This window comes from Thamnophis sirtalis, unplaced genomic scaffold (genome assembly GCF_051295495.1).
Source record: "Thamnophis sirtalis isolate CommonGarterSnake01/CBP01778 unplaced genomic scaffold, rThaSir2_p1.2 scaffold_8, whole genome shotgun sequence".
NCBI classification, from domain to species: Eukaryota; Metazoa; Chordata; class Lepidosauria; order Squamata; family Natricidae; genus Thamnophis; species Thamnophis sirtalis.
In genome coordinates this window covers 70,900,679-70,921,202 of record NW_028261388.1, presented here as the reverse complement: position 1 = coordinate 70,921,202, position 20,524 = coordinate 70,900,679, and the positions used below count along the sequence as shown (strand labels likewise).

At 39.0% G+C, this 20,524-nt stretch overlaps 1 protein-coding gene across 5 annotated transcripts in view; it reads left to right on the top strand.

Moving 5' to 3' along the window:
- Positions 1–20,524, top strand: part of AFAP1 (actin filament associated protein 1) — a 66,893-nt gene that overhangs the window by 26,628 nt on the left and 19,741 nt on the right. For 3 of the 5 annotated variants that reach the window (XR_015697552.1, XM_087721885.1, XM_087721883.1), the window contains exons 7-12: positions 4,293–4,382; positions 5,159–5,243; positions 8,346–8,495; positions 11,024–11,235; positions 14,770–14,915; positions 18,174–18,309. Coding sequence is in view for 4 of the 5 variants with exons in the window: in XM_087721885.1 (XP_087578011.1) it covers positions 4,293–4,382; positions 5,159–5,243; positions 8,346–8,495; positions 11,024–11,235; positions 14,770–14,915; positions 18,174–18,309 (819 nt within the window). In the remaining variant the exon portion in view is untranslated. The remainder of the gene's footprint in view (positions 1–4,292; positions 4,383–5,158; positions 5,244–8,345; positions 8,496–11,023; positions 11,236–14,769; positions 14,916–18,173; positions 18,310–20,524) is intronic. The other 2 variants (XM_087721886.1, XM_087721884.1) reach the window with 1 other exon arrangement.

Here is a 20,524-nt window from a genome sequence, read left to right as displayed (position 1 = left end):
GGGGCGTGTGCACAAGTAGTCCTTTTATAGTCTGGAGAGGAGCCTAATGACCATCAGCTGAGTGCAATTACCTCCTATACTTTCGCAACTGTTCCTGACACCTATTAGCTCTTCGGTGCCGGGCATCCAGGAACAACTCACTACTGACCTCAAGCTCACACTCTCTTGTCTCCTCCCCACTGATCCAAGGCTCAGGCGCCAACCAGCCTCTCTGCACCCTGCTTGGAGTCAGAACCCTGTCCAGGGTCCTCCACATCCTCCAGAGCCGACTCATAGGGCCCCTCGCTGTCAGAGTCTGGTGGCAGCTCCAATGGCTCCTGCTGGGCCACAACACCTATCTATAACTGTCTACACTACAGGCATCCATGGCAAGGTCAACCTTATGTGTGCCTTGCAGAGGTTATGAAAAAGGACAACGGGAGACTTGCATGCAGATAACCAAGTTATCTTCTAAAAAAAAGTTAATCCCCAGAGCAAATTTTTTCACTCCAACATATTATATATTTGTTTTGATTGATTGCCAATTTTGTACTGTTGGGAGGGAAATAAACATACAGGGGAAAAAAGAAGAAGATATCCATTACAGAATTATATTATTCTGCCTTAATTCATCTTTTTAGAAATTAGTCCAAATAAGGTTCATCTAGAAAACATTCTAAACTCAAACCTCTCCCAAACAAAGAAGAAAATTTCACAACTGTGGGTGAAGCAACTCTAGAGATACTCTTTTTGTCCCTTTGGGCCACCCAGCAGTTAAAATAAGATCTAATTTAAATCATACTTAAGGATAATAGTATAATATCCTGAAAAAGTAGCCACAAAGTTCTGTAGAATTCAAGCTCTATAGGCATTTGACGCTCAAACTGGGGTGGGATTCAGTCGGAAACTAGTGCTATACAGCTACTGGTAGAATAATACTTCTTTTAGAAAACTAATGTCTTTATTCTTGTGTTTAATTTGAGAGTTTGCAAACCTCTTAACTTTCTCTTCAGGTAGTGAACAGAAGGATAGACTGGCAGCAGACACATATGTCTCCTTGCTCTGTTAAAACACCCCTAGTTCTTAATTATGCAGCAAACAGTTTGGAATGAAAATCCGCTTCCTTGATAACAGTGAGGGGCCTGAGTTCTGTCTTGCTGGAATGATGAAATCTATCTTTTGAAAGAATGCATGATTTCATAGGCACAGCTCATGGCCAAATTGTTCTCTTTGTCCTCTCTCTGACTTCTATATTTTGTGTAGCCAAATCGAATTGCCTCTGGGATAAACAGATGCTAAAAACATGAGCAATATCCTAAGGGTCATTGAAGAGGCAGAAGCAAAAATACAGAATACAGAAATATTTGCACAACTAAAAGGGATCCTTAAATTGTAATATAAATCACATCATTTTTTTAAAAATCCATATAGATATGCTGTTTAATGTATTAAAGCTACAGCAGGTTTTTTTTTTAGTTTATACTGGAGAAAATGAACAGGTTAGGTTAGGATGTTTTTTGAGAAAGGAAAAACAGGAAGAAGCAACTTAAATGTTACAGTCAAATTCTGTAATAAAATAAATACCAAAAATATTTTGGGTTTGTAGGAATTATGCGTTTTATCTTATTAATAGTCAAACAGCTGTGGTCTTGTCCAAGAATTGTAACTTAGAAGTTAGGTGTAAGCATATTATTCTGCTTAAGCAGTAGAACAGCATATTTTCTTCCATGCCTCAAACAAATCCCTTGGAACATGCATTTTTTGTTCTAATGTTCAAATATCTCAAAAGAGGGTCTGGAAGAGGAAGCTTTTTGCTTACGGTTTTTCCCAGAATTAGTAGTGCTTATAGAATTCCCACAGTAGGTGTGTGATAGCAATTTTCAAAAGAATTTTGAAACATAACTTTGGAGGCAACAACATTAGGCACATGCTGGAGGATTAACTAATCCCACTGTGCTTTTGAGGAGAAGGGTTCATGGTAGTGGATCTGCGTACTTGAGAGACCGCCTCCTGCCAATTACCTCCTCTCGACCCATTAGATCTCACAGATTAGGCCTCCTCCGAGTGCCATCTGCCAGGCAGTGCCGGCTGGCAACTACGCGGAGGAGAGCCTTTTCAGTAGCAGCTCCGACCCTCTGGAACGATCTCCCCGTGGAGATTCGTACCCTCACCACCCTTCAGACCTTCCGCACAGCCCTCAAGATCTGGCTATCCCGCCAGGCCTGGGGGTAAAGAGTATAATCCGCCCCCACCCGAATGTTGAATGAATGTTGCTCGATTTTTAATTATACATTGTGTTATATGTCATTGTATGTTCCCCCCCCCCCCCATATAAGTTGTTAGCCGCCCTGAGTCCCCTCAGGGAAAAGGGCGGCCTATAAATAAACTTATTCAATTCAATTCAAGGGTAAAAGTTTTTTCTTTGACAACTATCATCAGTTATATTTGAAAACAGATTTCACTGCATCTCAAACACTTACTCAGAGTGTTTATGCAGTCAATGCAGGGGGGGGGAGATGGGGATAGCATTACCTGCATTATAATGTTTGTGTTATAAAGGGGTCATCTTAAGAATTTACTGACTTTCAGTAAATGTCTGTGGTAGACCCGGAGAATTTTGTGTGAAGTAACTTGCTGCTGTTAGCCCTTAAAGAACTCTCATTGCGGCTGACCTTTGCGCTAAGATTTGCTACATTTGTTAATAGTGGTTATATGTTAGATTGCTTACAGTGGAAGTTAAATAAAACTGGATATATGGAAATGATGGTTCCAGTTAGGGTTGTTAATCACTGTACAGTGATTTTCAGTAACATCTCATTGTCCGAGAGGAAGCAGTTCAGTCCATCAGTGAGATCAGTTACAAGTAAAATAACAGGAAATATGCTATCTCTTTTTTTTTCCAATACAATATTTGCATAGTAAAATTAAATTCTTAGTATTCTGCTACTTACGATAGTGTACGTAAAGAAGAAAATAAAAATACATATTCTATCCATATTCATTACAATCTAGGATATCAGTGTTATAAGCAGTATAACATTGATTATAATAGGATTTATTTCAAAGTTAAATTTAACATTGAAAAGGAAAGGATAAAAGAGCACACTTTGACATCACCAATGAATTTGTTATTTAATAAATGTTTCAGTCTTAAGCTAAATTACTTTTGCCCATCTTTTAATTCACATTAATACTTCCATTGTTTATTTTTATTGTTTCATTGCTTTGCTATTGTTACATTTACATTTATTAATCATTATTTTTCGGTTTTTATTGTTGTAAGCTGCCCAGAGAGCCGCACAGCGGGAAGGTGTAGCAAATAAAGTGAAGCAAACAAATAAATGAATACTTAATATTTAAGCTCCATTATATTGTTACTTGATATAAGTATGTGAGTGGAACTGTATGTGTGTTAGATTTATACAGGTAGTCCTTGACTTACAACATTTTGCTTAGTGACCTTTCGAAGTAATAATAGCACTGAGAAAAGTAACCTAAGACTGTTTTTCAAACTTACAACCATTACAGTATCCCATGATCAAAATTCAGATGCTTGACAGCTGACTTTCATTCATGACTGCTGCAGTGTTCCAGGGTCCTGTGTTTTGCCACCTTCTGACCAGCAAAGTCAGTGGGGAAGCCAGATTCAATTAACAATCATGTAACTAACTTAATAACTACAGTGATTCACTTAGCAATTGGGGCAAGAAAGGTCATAAAATGAGGCAAAGCTCACTTAACAAATATCTCACTTAACGATGGAAATGTCATAAGTCAAGGACTATCTGTACATGTCAATAAAAAGAAAACATAAATAGACAAAGTCACAAAATTAAAATACCAAGAGTAACCTCTTTTCACTTTAAACTTGAGTTGAAAAGTTCAATTTGAATTTAAGCTGCCTAGCATTTTTCTAGGTACATATGTAGATAAAAGAGGAAGAATTGGCTGTAAGTAGGAGATGAAAAGAAGGAATGTTAAATCTAATAAGAAACAGAAGGAAGGACTAGGGTCATATTTTATAAGAATTCCTTTGTCCAGCATGAGAAGCTTCAGATCTGTAACTAAACCTTTTATCTGTAATTTTAATGCCTTCTTCATGTTATGTATAAGATGCTAACTGAGTAAATGGCAAATATTTATAATATACTTTATGGTTTGCTACTCTAGAAAATTCTCATTGTCTAATTATCAAGATTGTAATTACTCATTTCTTTTTTAGTATTATCCTTTCTGTTTCAGTATGAGCTTTTATAAGTTTTTTTTTAAGTTTGAAGCAAGATACAATGAACTTTTCCCTCCCATTTTTAAAGGTAATAAAGGAAGTTTGCAGCACCTATGTTGGCACAGTAGATTCAGATGGACCATCATCTAATTCTGTGTATAAGGCTGATCTGGAAAAGGTAATTAAATTGCAAAAAAAACCTGCAGTATGTTTCAGGTTCAGAAATCATTTTGAGCCAGGAGTCCTGAATTATTAAATCTCCAAGGAGATGAACAATAGTGTTGGTTCATGCAGTCCATTCCTATTTGCTTTAGTCTTCTGTTCATGTGAGTAGCCAAACAAATTTAGCAGGAGTGAAGTTGGGATTGTGGTTTGTTTATTTGTTTTAGTATTTAAGCAAGGCAAGATTGTAAACTAATTACAAAGTAGATTTTATGGTGTGGCCCATAAATATACATTCTCCTCTGGTGTCTCCTCAGATTATATATACACTGTGCCTTAATAAAGTATGAGCTGTAGATTCAAGTGATGTGCAGACATGACCAATAAATCAAATGTCACTAGTTTCTATAACATTTAAAGTAAAATGCTAAATGTCATTGTCACGATTAGAAATTAAGATTTATCAATTTTGCTAATTTCTGTGCCTGTGTATAATTTCGTTATTCTCTATTATAGTGATAGCAATAAATGCTTTTTAATAATGCCTTTAAAGTTACAATAACAACAGAATGTCAAGAAGTGATTATAGTCTTCACCCGCTATTCCCTGTGAACATTGTGAGGCTCAGCATTATGTTACACATAAGATGTAACACTTGAATGGTAAAAATCATAATTCCTGATGAAATAATTCTTGGATGTATTGTGTTTTCCTCATGGTAGATGTTTTGTCATTTGATTCACAACAGATTATTTCCAGTGTAACTATATTGATAATTCTTTTTCCATCCAGAAGCTGTCCTTAGAGAGACCAAGTTCTGATGGAGAAGGTGTGGTAGAAAATGGCATAACCAATGTTTGTAATGGGAAAGAACATGGTAAGATGCTGCTAATAGTACTCAAGCCAAATCATAATATTCACAAACATTGTATGCTGAGAAAAGGTCAATAATACATTTTCATAGGCATAGCCCTGGAAAAAAATGAAAGGTCAGTTCCACTGAATGTAAAACTTCTTATTGTCAACAGGAATAGTAATGATTGTATCAAGGTAATAGGCAGGCCTAAGGATACTTTTAAAAAATTAAGACTTAAAAAAATATTTAAATTTAATTTTCTTAATTAACTTTAATTTTCTAGACGTTGATAGAAATTTAGAAGGAAACGAAAACATGGAAAATCAATTAGTTGATCTGAAAGAAACGGTTCACCCACAAAACCGCGCCCGACTAAACTGCGCCCGACTAAACTGCGTCGCTGACGTCATCAACAGGGCGACAACAGCGCGGAGACAGAAGCACGCTGTAAACCCTAAACCTAAAATTAACCCCTAAACCTAACCCCCCCTAAACCTAATCCTAAACCTAAACCTAACCCTTAACCTAACCCTTAACCTAACCCTAAACCTAAACCTAACCCTTAACCTAACCCTTACCTTAAGTTGAATCGGCTTGCTTTCAAAGCGCTATTTAAAGCGCCCTTCTTTCTCCGTGCTGGCTGTTGTCGCCCTGTTGATGACATCAGTGACGCAGTTTAATCGGGCGCGGTTTAGTCGGGCGCGGTTTTGACGGGTCACAGAAAGAAACCAGAGCCTGAACTTGCAAGAAAACATTAGGAAGAGGGGGAAATAAAAAATACAAGCTGCTTAGCAGTTCTTAGAACTCTTTTTCCCCAAGCAAACTAATAGATATAGTCTTGACCTTTTAAATGTAGTGAGGGTATGAATAATGAAGAGAAGCTTAACTGTTTTTTAATGGCATTTTTCAAAAGGAGTCAGCATAAAAAAATAGAAATTTAAAAAAAATATTTAAAAGTGTCAAATTCTTAAATATTGGCACATGAAAGAAAATCACAAATATGAGAGGATAAGGAAATTTAGAAAATAAAAGAGAAAAGGAAGCTAATTACAAAGTTAATCCAAAGATTTAAAAGACACTTAATTGGTTATATTGTTTTAAAATACTTCATTACCAGTTTTAAACACTCAAAATCCCTGACCAGTCTAAAAACCAGCAGTTCATATATGAGAGAGGATTTCCCTGCAAGTAATTAAAAATGGAATGAGGATGCTGCTGCGTTAACCTTCGGCACAAAAAAATTGTGATTTAATTAATGCTTTACTGGAGGATGACATGGATGGGGACACTACAGCCTTCCTCGTGTCACTATTGTTCCTAATAGCAGTCAACATTGTCAGTAGTGCGGAACTGGTGCCAAGTCAACAAGACCAAGAAGCCCAGAATTCAGTTCAGTGTAGGTTTTTTGAGGCATAAAAGGCCATAAGGCTCTGGCATCAATTTTCAGTTCCTGAGTATTTTGTTGAATAATAGAAAAGTAATGCTTTGGAATTCAAGTAGACCCTGTTATGCAAACCCAAAAATATCCAGTAAGATCCCACAGATTGGGCCTCCTTCAGATGCCGTCAGCCAAACAGTGTCAGCTGGCGGGCCCTCGGAGGAGAACCTTCTCTGTGGCGTCTCCGACTCTCTGGAATCAGCTCCCCCCGGAAATCCGGACCATACCCACACTCATGGCCTTCAGGAAAGCTGTAAAAACTTGGCTGTTTCAGCAGGCCTGGGGCTGTTGACCTCACTGTTGAGGTCCAGCCCCGACTAGAATGAATGTATGAGGGTGTTTGTTGTTTTTAAATTGTTTTCTTTTATCGTTATGTGTTTTTTCTTATATTTTTTGTAAGCCGCCCGGAGTCCTTCGGGATTGGGCAGCATATAAATATATTTAATAAATAAATAAATAAATAAAATAAATATTGCAAGGATTGCCCAGATGGTGCTCTGACTGGTTAGTGTATATTGCGAATGTAATCAGTTTAAGTTTGCTCAATGTATAGGTGACTTGCGAAATGGATAGTTGGCTAGCCAGTTTTGCATCCAATTCACTACTGAGCCTTTTGCTCTTTTGTTTCTAAAACAAAAAGGACTTTAAGTCAAAATGTGTAGTTGATATAATTAAGAATATCAAGTGCAAATGTGCAGGAAGCCAGGTTATCATAAACAACTGGGTTATATAATTGTTGGGTTAAATGTACGTGCAAATTTTGCATTTACCTAACTTGCTTTTCTTTCACATGTTTGAATATTTTAAATAGGAAAGCTTATGATGAATCTATTCTAATTTAAATTGATTAGTTTTGTTTGGAGATTGACAATCCATTTAGATAAAACTAGGTTGTCCTGATGCTGGCAGCATGAGGCAGTGGCTGTGGCTGGAACAGCCCCTTCCCCATCTCATCTGGTGGCGGCCGCAGCCAGCAGGGCGTCTCCTACGTCACTCCCATTCCACTACCAGTTGCCATGGCTGGGACTCATACTGAGAGTAGATATGGTAATATATGAAAATTGAAAGGCTCAATTGAATTAAGCCCTTTATTTAGAAAACAAATTGCAAACTTGGGAGAATATACAATAGGAAAACCTAACAGATCATTTTAATTAATACTGGAAATATTTGCTGCTTGAAAATATAAGTAAGTAGAGACCAACTTTGCTCACAAAGAAGGATCTGGTATATTACATGTAGGGAATCTACCTTTAATGTTACATCCTGCAGTTCTTCAACATTGTTGAAGAGCTATAGTTTATGAGTAAAAGAACTGTTCCATGTCTGCATTAAATGAAGAACACGTATTGCACTGGCACAAACCATTTGGCACTTTTACTGCTTGTTACTGTTTAAAAACCAAGTGCTGGGATAATGTATATTACCTGTGCCAGATTCTAAAAGTGACATCCAAACTAAGAGTTCAAGTTTAAGTTTAAGATTTTTTTAAAAAGTGACGTGCCATCAGTGATTTGTCATGAATGAGACAATGAATTTGGGGTTCTGAACTGATTTTCAGTAAAGGCAACTCAGCTGCTTCTGCTTGGTAAAATATTTTTTGTGCCAGCTTCTGCTATTTGATAAAAGTCTCTTTTAAAATCTTAGAAGACTTAGCTATCTGTGTGTATGTGTTTGGTTGATAGTAAAGAGGAAAAAGAGCTCAAAGGTGGACTCCAAAGGCACTGTTCCTAAAGTAACAGGGAAGAAGATAACAAAGATAATTGGGCTAGGGAAAAAAAAGCCATCTACGGATGAACAGACCTCATCTGCTGAAGAAGATATACCAACATGTGGTAAGTGACTTCTTATGATCTCTTATAGCAGTGATGGCTAACCTTTTTCTAAAGGTGTGCCGAAATTGTGTGTGCGTTTGCTATTGCGTATGCACACATGCCCGCCCACCTGTGCATGCGCACACAAATCCCCCCCAACATGCTCAGGGGGGGAGTTTTCGCCCTCCCCAGGCTCTGGAGGCTTTCCTGAAGCCTGGGGAGGGTGAAAACAGCCTTCCCCCCCCCCCGGCTCTCTGGAAGGCCGAAAATCAGGTGGCCAGCGCATACATGCACGCCGGAGCTGAGGGCTGCTGGGCTGGCAAATGTGGCCACCTGTGGCACACGTGCCATAAGTTCCCCATCACAGTCTTATATAAACAATTTATTGGTGGGAAATGTTATTTGATTTCTTTCTAAAAAGAAACCAGATTTTTCTTGTTCCCAGTCTCTATGCACACTACTTTGTTTTTCTAAAAGTTTTCACTCTACAAATATGTTGTCAGACTGCTTTAAACACCGTAGTCCACTAAATAATTCCATTCGAATTACCTGGTTTTCCAGTTTTTTTAAAATTTTAAACTATGTCTAATGGCTCTGGTTACTGTCTGGAGGATATTTACCCACACAATGTGTCAGTGAAAAACAACTAGCAACTCTCACTCCTCAGGTTAACATTGCCCAATCTTTCTACTTTACTGATCTCACACTCCCTGTAACCCATCCCCCCCCCCCCAACACACACACACACAGACGCACACTCCAAATGATCTGAACAGTTTTATGATTCAGGATTATGCAGTATCATGTATCTGTGCAAATACCTTTGTAAGCACCTTTGTTCCTGATTTTCACCACCCTAGTTGGCAACTAACGCCCATGGCTTTCAGTCTTCTCCATTTTTCTGTTATAGTCCCACCTATCTCCTAGAATAGAAACCTCTTATTCAGCTTCTACCCTCTCCTGTCCTCTTTCATAATTTTCTCTAATATTGCTATATTTGTCTTTGCTTTGTGGCAATAGTGAATGGTCATTTATATAGTGTCCCGAGATTGTGTGATTTCCCCCCCCCCCCTATAAAATAATTGTCTTGTACAGGCAATCCTCAATTTAGCAACTGGGCGCTTAGCAACAGTTTGAAGTTACAGCAGACCCACAAAAAGGTACTTATGACTTGGATTTGAAGTTATAATGCGCCCTGCCCCTGTCACATGATTGCATTTGGGGCACTCGGCAACCAGCTCACCTTTATGGCTATTTGCAGAATTCTGTGGTCATGTGATTGAAATTTGTGGTGGTTTTTTTTGCTGGAAACGAAACAATCTGTTCACTTAACAACTACTGCAAAAAAAAGTCAAATCAAGTCAGTTATGTGATAAATCACTTAACAACTGCCATGATTTACAACTGTAATTCTGGTCTCAATTCTGATCTCAAATGAAGGCATATATACGTGTCCTCGGATAATATTACAGGATCCAATCAGGTCAGGACCAGGAATTTAGTCTTCTGAGCTTTTGGACTTGTGCTGGAGCTCATCCTTAGGAAATCAATTATGATCATAAGTCTAGGGCTACCTGATAAATTCTTCCATAATAAGTTTCTTTTGCATTTGCAATACACCAGTGGTTCCCAAACTTGGCAACTTTAAGACTTGTGCACTTCAACTCCCAGAATTCTCCAGCTAGCTCTGCTGGCTGGAGAATTCTGGGAGTTGAAGTCCACAAGTCTTAAAGTTGCCAAGTTTGGGAACCACTGCAATACACAAACTAATAGCATTAATAATCTTCTATTTTAAATAAAGGGAAGAAAATTCTGAAATTAAGAAATTTTTCACTGTGTGGTAAAAAGGTAATTCATGTCTTGTCATAAAAATATGTAAGACAACCATTGCCATATATCTAACTCGAGCCAGGCGTTGACTGTTAGCTGAGATAATTCCTATCATTTTTTATCATTTTTTAATCATTTTAATGACATTTATAGGCCGCCCTTTTCCCTGAGGGGACTCAGGGCGGCTTACAATAAACACATTGTAACACATGCCTTGTATGCCCAGTCACACTTGGCCAATGAGAGAATTCCTTCCATTCCTATTTCTATATTGATGCTATTTCTATTCTATTCTTATTCTTTGTTATCTTATTTACTCTAGTCTAGCACAAAGATCTAATATCGAAAAGTTAATTCCTAGTTATACAAGGCAACACTTCTTTTTAAGTGTTTTTAAGATCAAGACTTTTCTGCTGCTTTGAAAGCTCTTCCCATATTCCATGCATTTCTACAGATTCTCCTGGGACACTTCTGTGGGCAGGAAGCTAATTTTGAGAATCAACACGAACCAATTAGAATCGGCTTCTTCTGCTGTGTGTCTTCTTATGGCGATTAAAGTCACTCCAGGTTCTGGATTTCTTACCACACTCCACATATATGTAGGCTTCAGTGTTAAATCAGTTTAATTGACACTTGCGTAGTCCTGGTTTTTTGTGCCTGACAATAAATTGTGAATATATATTAGAAAACTTTAAGAAATTTGTTTTTATGTTTTGCAGGATATCTTAATGTGCTATCAAATAACCGTTGGCGTGAGCGCTGGTGCAGAGTGAAAGATAATAAGCTTATACTCCACAAAGACAGGACAGATCTAAAGACTCACATTGTTTCTATCCCTCTCCGTGGCTGTGAAGTTATTCCAGGATTGGATTCCAAACATCCCCTGACATTCCGCTTGCTTCGAAATGGTCAGGAGGTTGCAGTATTAGAGGTATATTTTAAAGAAATAACATAAACAGAATCTAAGAATCTTGCTTCTGAAATAAGAAATCTATCCTGTAATTAATACTATTAATTAGACTATTTTGCAATACTCTGTTTCCAGAAATTCTCAAACTCAAGACATTTAAGAAGGCAGTAAACCAGTGGTTCCCAAAGTGGGTGGTACCGTGCCCTGGGGGGGGATGACTTAGGGGGGCCCTAAGAGGCAAGGGGCAGTGGTGGTGGGGCGCTAAGAGGGCGAGGAAAAAAAGATTATGTATTGTGTTAGCTGCAGAGGGTGTCGCCCCTAGGTTGGTAGCTTCCCCTTAGCTAATTGTCAGATGGAAAGGAGAAACTTTCCGAGCAGAAGATGGACTGTTAAAAGCCCATCAGCATGGGCAGAAGGACAAGATTACCAAACAAACATGGAAATAGCTGTGGGTTTCCATTTAAGCAACGTCGCCACCCTCCCCTCCAATCAGCGCCTTCCTCCCAGGAGAGGGCCGCGCGCCGCTTCAATTGCCCACCCCCCAACACTGCCGGCATCTTAATCAACCGGCTTGGCTTGTGAAAAGGTTTTTTTAAAAATGGTCGGTGGGCGGGGAGATAGTGCACGGTGTTGTTAGGGAGCGGGAACCCCACCAATCGAATTCTAGTTGAGTTTGTGAGAGAGCTCTTTGCCACTGGTTTAAAAAACGGTCACATATTTCATGCCATCCTTTTCCTTTGCATGGAGACGCTGCTGGATAAAAGTAACTGGGGGGAGGGAGTGATGAGTGGAAGTGCGGTCGCTCTCTTTTGGTGGTGTGGATTTTGGTTAGGGAGGTTTGGATTACCAGCAGGAGGGAGTTCGCATTGCAATCTTCCGTTTCTAGCCTTGCAAATACGGGTGTTGTTAAACTCACGGGAGCTTTCTTTGATATAGGTATAGTATATTATATGTATATACTATTATAGTATAGGTCAGGAGTCCCCAAACTTGGCAACTTTAAGACTTGTGGACTTCAACTCCCACAATTCTCCAGCCAGCATATCTGGGAGTTGAAGTCCATAGCTATCTGGAGAATTGTGGGAGTTGAAGTCCAGAAGTCTTAAAGTTGCCAAGTTTGAAGATCTCTGGTATAGGTTCTCCTGCTTGACCAGGGGGCTGGACCAGAAGACCTCCAAGGTCCCTTCCAGCTCATTTATTCTAAAGCTTATAAAAGCTCCACTCAATGCTGGTCGCGGGTGGATTTTCTTTTAGGATATGTGTTTAGTTTTTGAAATATCCCCATTCCCATCCTCTCTCCTTGCAGAATTACTGGTTTTGAATAGTTGGTTCGGCGAGCAGAAGTTTAGCTATTGAAACCATGTAAGCATTTAAAGGCAAAATGTCTGTGTCATGCAAAATAATTGGTAATATGAAGGAGATAAAATTATATTGTATGACTTTGTATGTGTGGATATGTGCACACATAAATTTTGCAGCAGGGTTAACAATGACCAGAGGACCTCTTGGTTAGCATAGCCAATAAGAAACCTGGCCAATAATATAAGGCAAGTATGAGTATCTGTCCATGGTTGCTTTAAAAAAATGACACCAGAGTTTCTTGCCATTTCTGGATGGGGACTGGATGAAAACAGTAATACAAATCTTAAAATTGAGATTTTTTTAAAAAAAGGAAAAATAGATTGTACTTCAGTTTTGCTTAGATGAGTCATGTGAGTCAACCGTTTTTGATATTTAGACCACCAAATGTTAAAGACTATGCAGATGGTTTGGAAGGGGTTAGTAGCAAAGCTATTGTGAAAATTAATGAAACTGAAAATTACAATGATGTTATTGCAGGGATGTGACTATCCGGCTAAAGTTGTTTCTCTGACATTCTAAGACTTAGATGTCTGAGTGATATCAGGATCTTCTTTTGATGGAAATTCCAGATTGGGTGATAAATCCATTTTCAGATACCGAGGAAGATGGGGTAGTGGAGGAACAACTCATAGAGTTGCAAAATGGCATTGAGCTGAAGCCAAAGTTTAAGAAATCGTACCAAGAGTTTTGGTTACAGAAAGAAATTTCTGATCGCTATCCTGCACTATGGACAGTGGTTAAGAAGCTCCTTGTTGCATTTCCAACATCATATTTGGTGGAACGTGGCTTCAGTGTGGTCATCCAACTTCTCTCCAAGGAAAGAAATTGACTCCAGATTACTGAACGTGGTGATTTAAGACTCCTGCTAAGTGACTTAAAACCAGACATTGGGAAACTGGTATCTCTTCATCAAGCCTATCCATCATATTAAGAATTTACTGAACAGTGAAATAGTTACTAAATTTTACTGAATTTACTAAGTTGCTAGTTACTAAGGTTCTTGATAAATGACTATCAGACTTTGAAAACCTGGTATCACTGGATCATGTTCAACAATTTTGTTGAATTAACGTTAAGTAAAAAGGTTTTTAAATTGGATTTTCAATAAATGTGCAATTAATTGTTAGTTTTGAATTTTACTGTTACTATCTTTCTTCCGTCGTGCAAACCGCCCAGTCACATGACCCCCCCAGCCACGCCCACCAACCACACCCACAGAACCGGTAGTAAAAAAAATTGAATTCAACCACTGGGTGGGGGGCACTGAGGATCAGTTTGTAGCACCAAGGGGGTGGTGGACTGAAAAAGTTTGGGAACCACTGCAGTAAACAATCCTATTGAACTGAATATCAATATCAGGGCACAGACCAGTTCCAGTGAATATTCATTCTTAATTCAGTCATATTCACTCTCTCCCTCTCCCTCCTTCCCTCCCTCTCCCTTACACTTAATTTATCCAGATTGAAGTCTATAGAAAAGAGACATTTGGAATGTATGATAAAGGCTTTAGCCAACTGGGAATAGAGTCCATGTCTGGAAGGAGCAAGCCTCTACTATAGCCAGCATGACCCTGCCCATGTCCTTAGGGCAGATTTGGAAGTGCCATGTATCTCAGGCAGGGGTGCAGAATTTATGTCTCCTTAAGGATCACTCTAGGCTTGGCATAATGCATTAAGGGTGTCTGGACAGAGTTCTTTTGGAAGGAGGAAAAAGTATTTTAAGCATCAAAACCTAAGGTATTCATGTTATCTCTTAATGACCTGAGAGAGAGCCCAAATGTTGGACTCTAGAATGGGGGTGGGAATGGGGGGGGATATCTTTGGGCACTACAAAAGGAAATCTGGAATGAGCTTTTTTTTTCTTCACTTATGGAACTTCTGTTTTCATCAGAATGCTAAAAGCAATCTTATGGTGTCGTGCTACAAGGTTCCATGTGAAACATGTCACAATGCCACTTTTGTCATTCTGCCCCCACATAGGAACTGCTGAAAGCTGATCTTTGCCATGTTGGCATCCTGAGGAGTAGGGTTATTTGTTTTAGCAAGATTTTTGATAGCCATCATGGAAATGTTTTAAAAATGAAATTCAAGAACTCCTTCACTATATAAATAAATGTATACTTGAACTAAACTAGATATATGTTAGTGAATGTTTCAGTGTTCAGCTGTTATTTTTCTTCTTCCGTTTGTGTAGGCTTCATCTTCAGAAGATATGGGCAGGTGGATTGGGATTCTGCTGGCTGAGAATGGGTCTTCTGCAGATCCCGGCACTTTGCACTATGACTACATAGATGTGGATGTGACAGCCAGTGTCATTCAAGCTGCAAAGCAAACATTCTGGTAGGAGGGCTTAATCAGTTAAGAGCATTTTCAAGAACTCTGGCTTTTTCAGTGCTTTCGTTTTGGAGTTGAGAAATCTGAATTCTTATGTATTATTAAACAAAAAAGCTGAGATGGTGAGGAGGTACCATGCAATATGCTTCATATATTGTATAGTATAGTGTGCCCAAGTATGGATATGCTTGCTCAAAGCTGAAAGGCAAAATATGTCAACAAATGCCCCTACTTACAAATACATAATTTTGCAACTCATTAAGTAGTTTTGCTAGACATGCTTGAATAGGGAATCTGTGATCAATCTGTGGGGTATTTTTATCAGTTCCTTCATGATCATAGTTGGGATAATCAAATTTAAAATCTGGCAACATCTGGAGAACAAGATTCTTTACATATACATATTTCTGCTGGTTTGATCTGTGCTTGGGTTGAAACGGTGTTCTTTTTATCTGGGTAGAAGTGACTTAAAATGGGGTGTGGAGGAAGAAAGGAAAAAGTGAAAGAGAATAGTAGCCAAGGGAAGACAGGGAAGCCTCTGATGTCAGAATTACTTCGTTTTTTGTTGGTTCAAAACTTAATCTTAATAATATGGGAATGTAGGAAATAGATAAGATGTTTAGTTTGTAACCTGCAGCAAAGCATGGCACTCTGGAAGACCTTATGGACCAACCACAAGTTCTACAAAAATGAAACCTGTAATGCTTTGACTTTTTTTGTGGTTTGGATAACACAAGATCTACACAAGGACAAGACTGGAGCGTGTTCCCTCTCTCTCAGCCACACCACAGCAAGTCCCAGCATGGCATATCCACTGGAATCCTAATCTATTTCCCATGGTTTCCCTTCCTTGCCTCCCCGCCTCTCCTTGCAGTGGCAGTTCCATTGGTTGTCATTGTGAAGCAAGGAATGTAAGGGCTATTAAGGGAGAATTTCACAAGACTGCAATTTCTGATTTCCTGCTGGCTTCTCCATTGACTTTGCTTATGCAAAATGGCAGGGAATGTTGGAAATTGTGATCATGTAACTGCAGCTCGCTGTGACTTCAAAATTGCGAGCTGGGTGCTAAATGCTCGGATTATAATCCCATGGCCATAGGAACACTGATGGCTGGAATTCCAAGGGCTAGTAGCAACTATCACTTGTTTAGTACTATTGCAAGTATGAACAGTTGCTGGATGAATGGTTATAACTCAATGACTATCTGTAGTTATGCTGCAACCAGAGAAAGGAATCAATTGCAACAAGGGCTGATATTAACATATGCAGAGGACATGGAGAATTTAAGATTCTGTGATGAAGGGTGCTTCTTGATTTACATCTGTGATGCCATCTTTCTTTCTAGTGGCAGATGAAATATGATAATGGTGATTTCTTTTTTTACTACAGATGGTTTACTACAGTTAGTTTTTTCCATAAAACTAACTCCCAGGGTGTTATTTCCCTAATCAGCCCTTGAACTTTATAATGAGTTTGTCTAAATCAATTGTTCCAAGGCTGAAACCCTCCAAAAACTTATGGCCCATTTAAATTCCCATTGTGTTTTCCCAGTTTGTTAAGAGAGATTGTGTTGGAAACTACAGAAGGTAATAATCTTTCAGTAGTAGTTTTTCAAAAAATATAATGGTATACAATATAAGAAAATTGTTGTACACTGTTGTATTTAATAACTCAGGAAAACTAAAAACTAGATACAAAAACAAATCTTGCATTTCTCTTAGGATTGTGCTATATAAATAATTGGATTTGGTTATCTGTTCTGACCCCCTCCTCCGTCCAGTAACAAAAGCTGAGATGCGCTTAATGAGAATGTCCTTTAATAGCAAGACCAGAATCTCGGTGGCTGAAAGCCAAGTAAACAAACAGATAAGGACCTTGGCAGCAAGTCCGACAAACCTTGGTAGCAATTCAGACAAACCTTGGCAGCAATCCAGCCTGCCAAGTTAGTTTCTCTTTAGTCAAAGCGTTGACTTCTGCAAGAAGGGCATGGCACAAGGAGTCTTTTTTATAGTCTGGAGAGGAGCCTAATGACCGCCAGCTGAGCGTAATTACCTCCAGTAATTGCGTAATTGTTCCTGACGCCTAGTAGCTCTTCGATGGCGTGCATCCAGGAACAACTCACTGCTGGCTTCTGTATCACCCTCCCTTGTCTCCTCCCCACTGGTCCAAGGCTCAGGCAACACCTGGTGGCCAACCAGTCTCTCTGCACCCTGCTCAGAGTCGGAACCCTGTCCAGGGTCCGCCACATCTTCCAGGGCCAACTCATAGGACCCCTCGCTGTCGGAGTCTGGTGGCAGCTCCAACGGCTCCTGCTGGGCCACAACAGTTATCGGTGCCAAAATAACATGTTGGAAATGTGCCTTCAAAATATAATGCTTTGAAAGTTTAGTTTTCAATCTTTTACAAAGAACTTAATAATAGTTCATAATAGTTATTTATTGTATTCAACTGGTGATTTTAATATTTTTTGAACAATGTGATTTGCCCAAGGCAGCACTAAATGAAAATTTAAAATATGGATACTGAGGAAAGGCAATCTTCCTAAAAGAAAACACACGGGGATTTAAACTTGTTTATCATTCTTAGCACAGATAGAAACAGGCAATGTCAGCCCTAAAACATTACAAAATCCCCCAAGAATAAGGAAAACGTTTAAAGTCTCCTCTGCCAGACTTCTCTGTTTTCTTTTGCCAAATTCAAGCTATATATCTCCTTTTCTTCTCAGCAAAAAAGCTAACGCCTGACTTTTATGCTGTCTCAGTCTAATCACACAAAGCTCTTGGCTCCAGGATAAGATTGCTTATGTAAAATCAAAGAGATTCTGGGCATTACTGTGCTTTATTACTGTAATTGTCCGATCTCCTATTCTGTGTAGTTTGTCTCTCTTTGCCAAGTTGTACATTGTGATTAGAAAACCTAAAGCCATTTCTTGATAGCACTTGAAGGCACAGATTCATTTCCATAACTGTAGGTTCCTTCCTGAGAAGTTTTTCTATTGAGTCATCAGCAAATCTTCAGCTTTGCCCTTTAAATCAATTGTCTGTATTTTGATTTAACAAGTTATGCCCTTCCCCACACACAAGTAAGTAAAAATTGAAGCTTTCTCATAACTTCAGGCTGTAGTGTCATTCAGTATGTATTCTACAAGAAATCCCTTAAGAGACCTGTAAAACAATTTATGGAAAAGCGTGTTTACTTTATGAAAAGACATGTACTCTCAAAGTGAACTTATTATTTGTTGTCCTGCTTGTTTTTGTATTTCAGTTTTATGAACAGACGCGTTCTTTCTACTAATCCTTACAGAGGAAATGCTGCTAATGGCTATGCGTGTCCCAGTGGGATGGCACTTCATTATGATGATGTTCCTTGCATAAATGGATCAGTAAGAATTGATTTTTGTGTAGGTTAAATAATTTATGTCTGTTGAACCTTCGTATTTTTTTTATTATTATCACAAGGTTTTGTTGTGTCTCAACCAGAGGAGTGGGGGAAATTAGTTCAGTATATCTGCATGTGTATGCCAGCACAAATATGTCTCCCCCTTGATTCATTAAGCTAAACCTAAACATAATAGAACTCTCTCTGGAGAAAAATAAAAGCAAAGATTTGACTAAGCATGTTCTATGGTTAAAATATTGGGGGGGGGGGGGAAGTAAAGGAAAATGGATTTGCTGTCATGCACTTTTTATCCTATATCTCCTAGCCCAGTGTTTCTCAACCTTGGTGACTTTAAGTCCTGTGGACTTCAACTCCCAGAATCCCCCAGGAGTTGAAGTCCACAGGACTTAAAGTCACCAAGGTTGAGAAACACTGTCCTAGCCATATACAGGTAGACCTTACTTAGCGATTACTCTGTTTAGTTACAATGGCACTGAAAAAGTAACTTCAGAACCAGTTATTGCATTTACAACTGCCACTGTATCCTGCGATCACATGAACTTCATTTGCATGCTCTGCAACTAGCTTCTGAGAAGCAGACTCAATGGAGAAGCTGGCAGGAAAATCTCCAGTCATGGTCACATGATGTCTCACCTAATGATCCACAGTGACTTGCTTAATGACTGCAATGGATGTAAAATGATAGGCTGCTGCAGTCACATGATGCTTCACATAGAAACTGTACCACCAAGACAGAGTTGGTGGTCCCAATTGTGGTCACTAAACGAGGATTAGCTCTAATGGCAAATATTTCAAAAATTGGAATGACTGGGATAGATTTTTATGCATTTGGCATGAGATCATGCCTTACTTCAATCCAGTAGTTCTTCGGTTCTAGAATTATGTTGTAGTTTTCCCAGCTGAATGCCTTTCATACATGCTCCCGATTATCCAGTGATCATTCCAATGGAAGAATTCTGAATGATTTGTGGTTCACCATACCTAGAGTAAATCTGTCTGGGAAAGGCTGATATAAATGTTTAGGAAGGTAGTTTAGGAGAAATCAATTGGCTATGATTGCCCATGTGTATCCTATAAATGTAACTTTACCATAAATACAATAGCAGAGTTGGAAGGGACATTGGAGGTCTTCTAGTCCAACCCCCTCCCTAGGCAGGAAACCCTATACCGTTTCAGACAAATGGCTATCCAACATCTTCTTAAAAACTTCCAGTGTTGGGGCATTCACAACTTCTGGAGGCAAGCTCTTCCACTAATTCATTGTTCTAACTGTCAGGAAATTTCTCCTCAGTTCTAAGTTGCTTCTCTCCTTGATTAGTTTCCACCCATTGCTTCTTGTTCTACCCTCAGGTGCCTTGGAGAATAGCTTGACTCCCTCTTCTTTGTGGCAACCCCTGAGATATTGGAACACTGCTATCATGTCTCCCCTAGTCCTTCTTTTCATTAAACTAGACATACCCAGTTCCTGCAACCGTTCTTCATATGTTTTAGCCTCCAGTCCCCTAATCATCTTTGTTGCGCTTCTCTGCACTCTTTCTAGAGTCTCCACATCTTTTCTACATTGTGGCAACCAAAACTAAATGCAGTATTCCAAGTGTGGCCTTACCAAGGCATTATAAAGTGGTATTAACACTTCACGTGATCTTGATTCAATCCCTCTGTTTATGCAGCCTAGAACTGTGTTGGCTTTTTTGGCAGCTGCTGCACACGGCTGGCTCCTATTTAAATGTTTGTCCACTAGGACTCCAAGATCCCTCTCACAGTTACTACTATTGATCAAGGTACCACCTATACTGTACCTGTGCATTTTGGTTTTCTTGCCTAAATGTAGAACCTTACTCTTTCAACCATTGAATTTCATTTTATTAGATAGTGCCCAATGTTCAAGTTTGTCAAGTTCCTTCTGTATCTTAAGCCTGTCTTCTGGAGTGTTGGCTATATCTGCCAGCTTGGTGTCATCTGCAAATTTGATGAGTTCCCCATTTATTCCCTCATCCAAATCATTGATGAAGAGTACCGGGCCTAAAACAGAGCCTTGGGGTATTCCACTGCATACCTCCCTCCATGTAGATGCAGTTCCATTGAGGACTACACATTGAGTGTGGTTGGTCAGCCATATGATAGTTTCCTCTTTCCAATATCATTACATTTCTTACAGTGCTTATCTATCCATCTTTACGAGACAGTCAAAAAGACAAAAGTTCATTTTAATATAT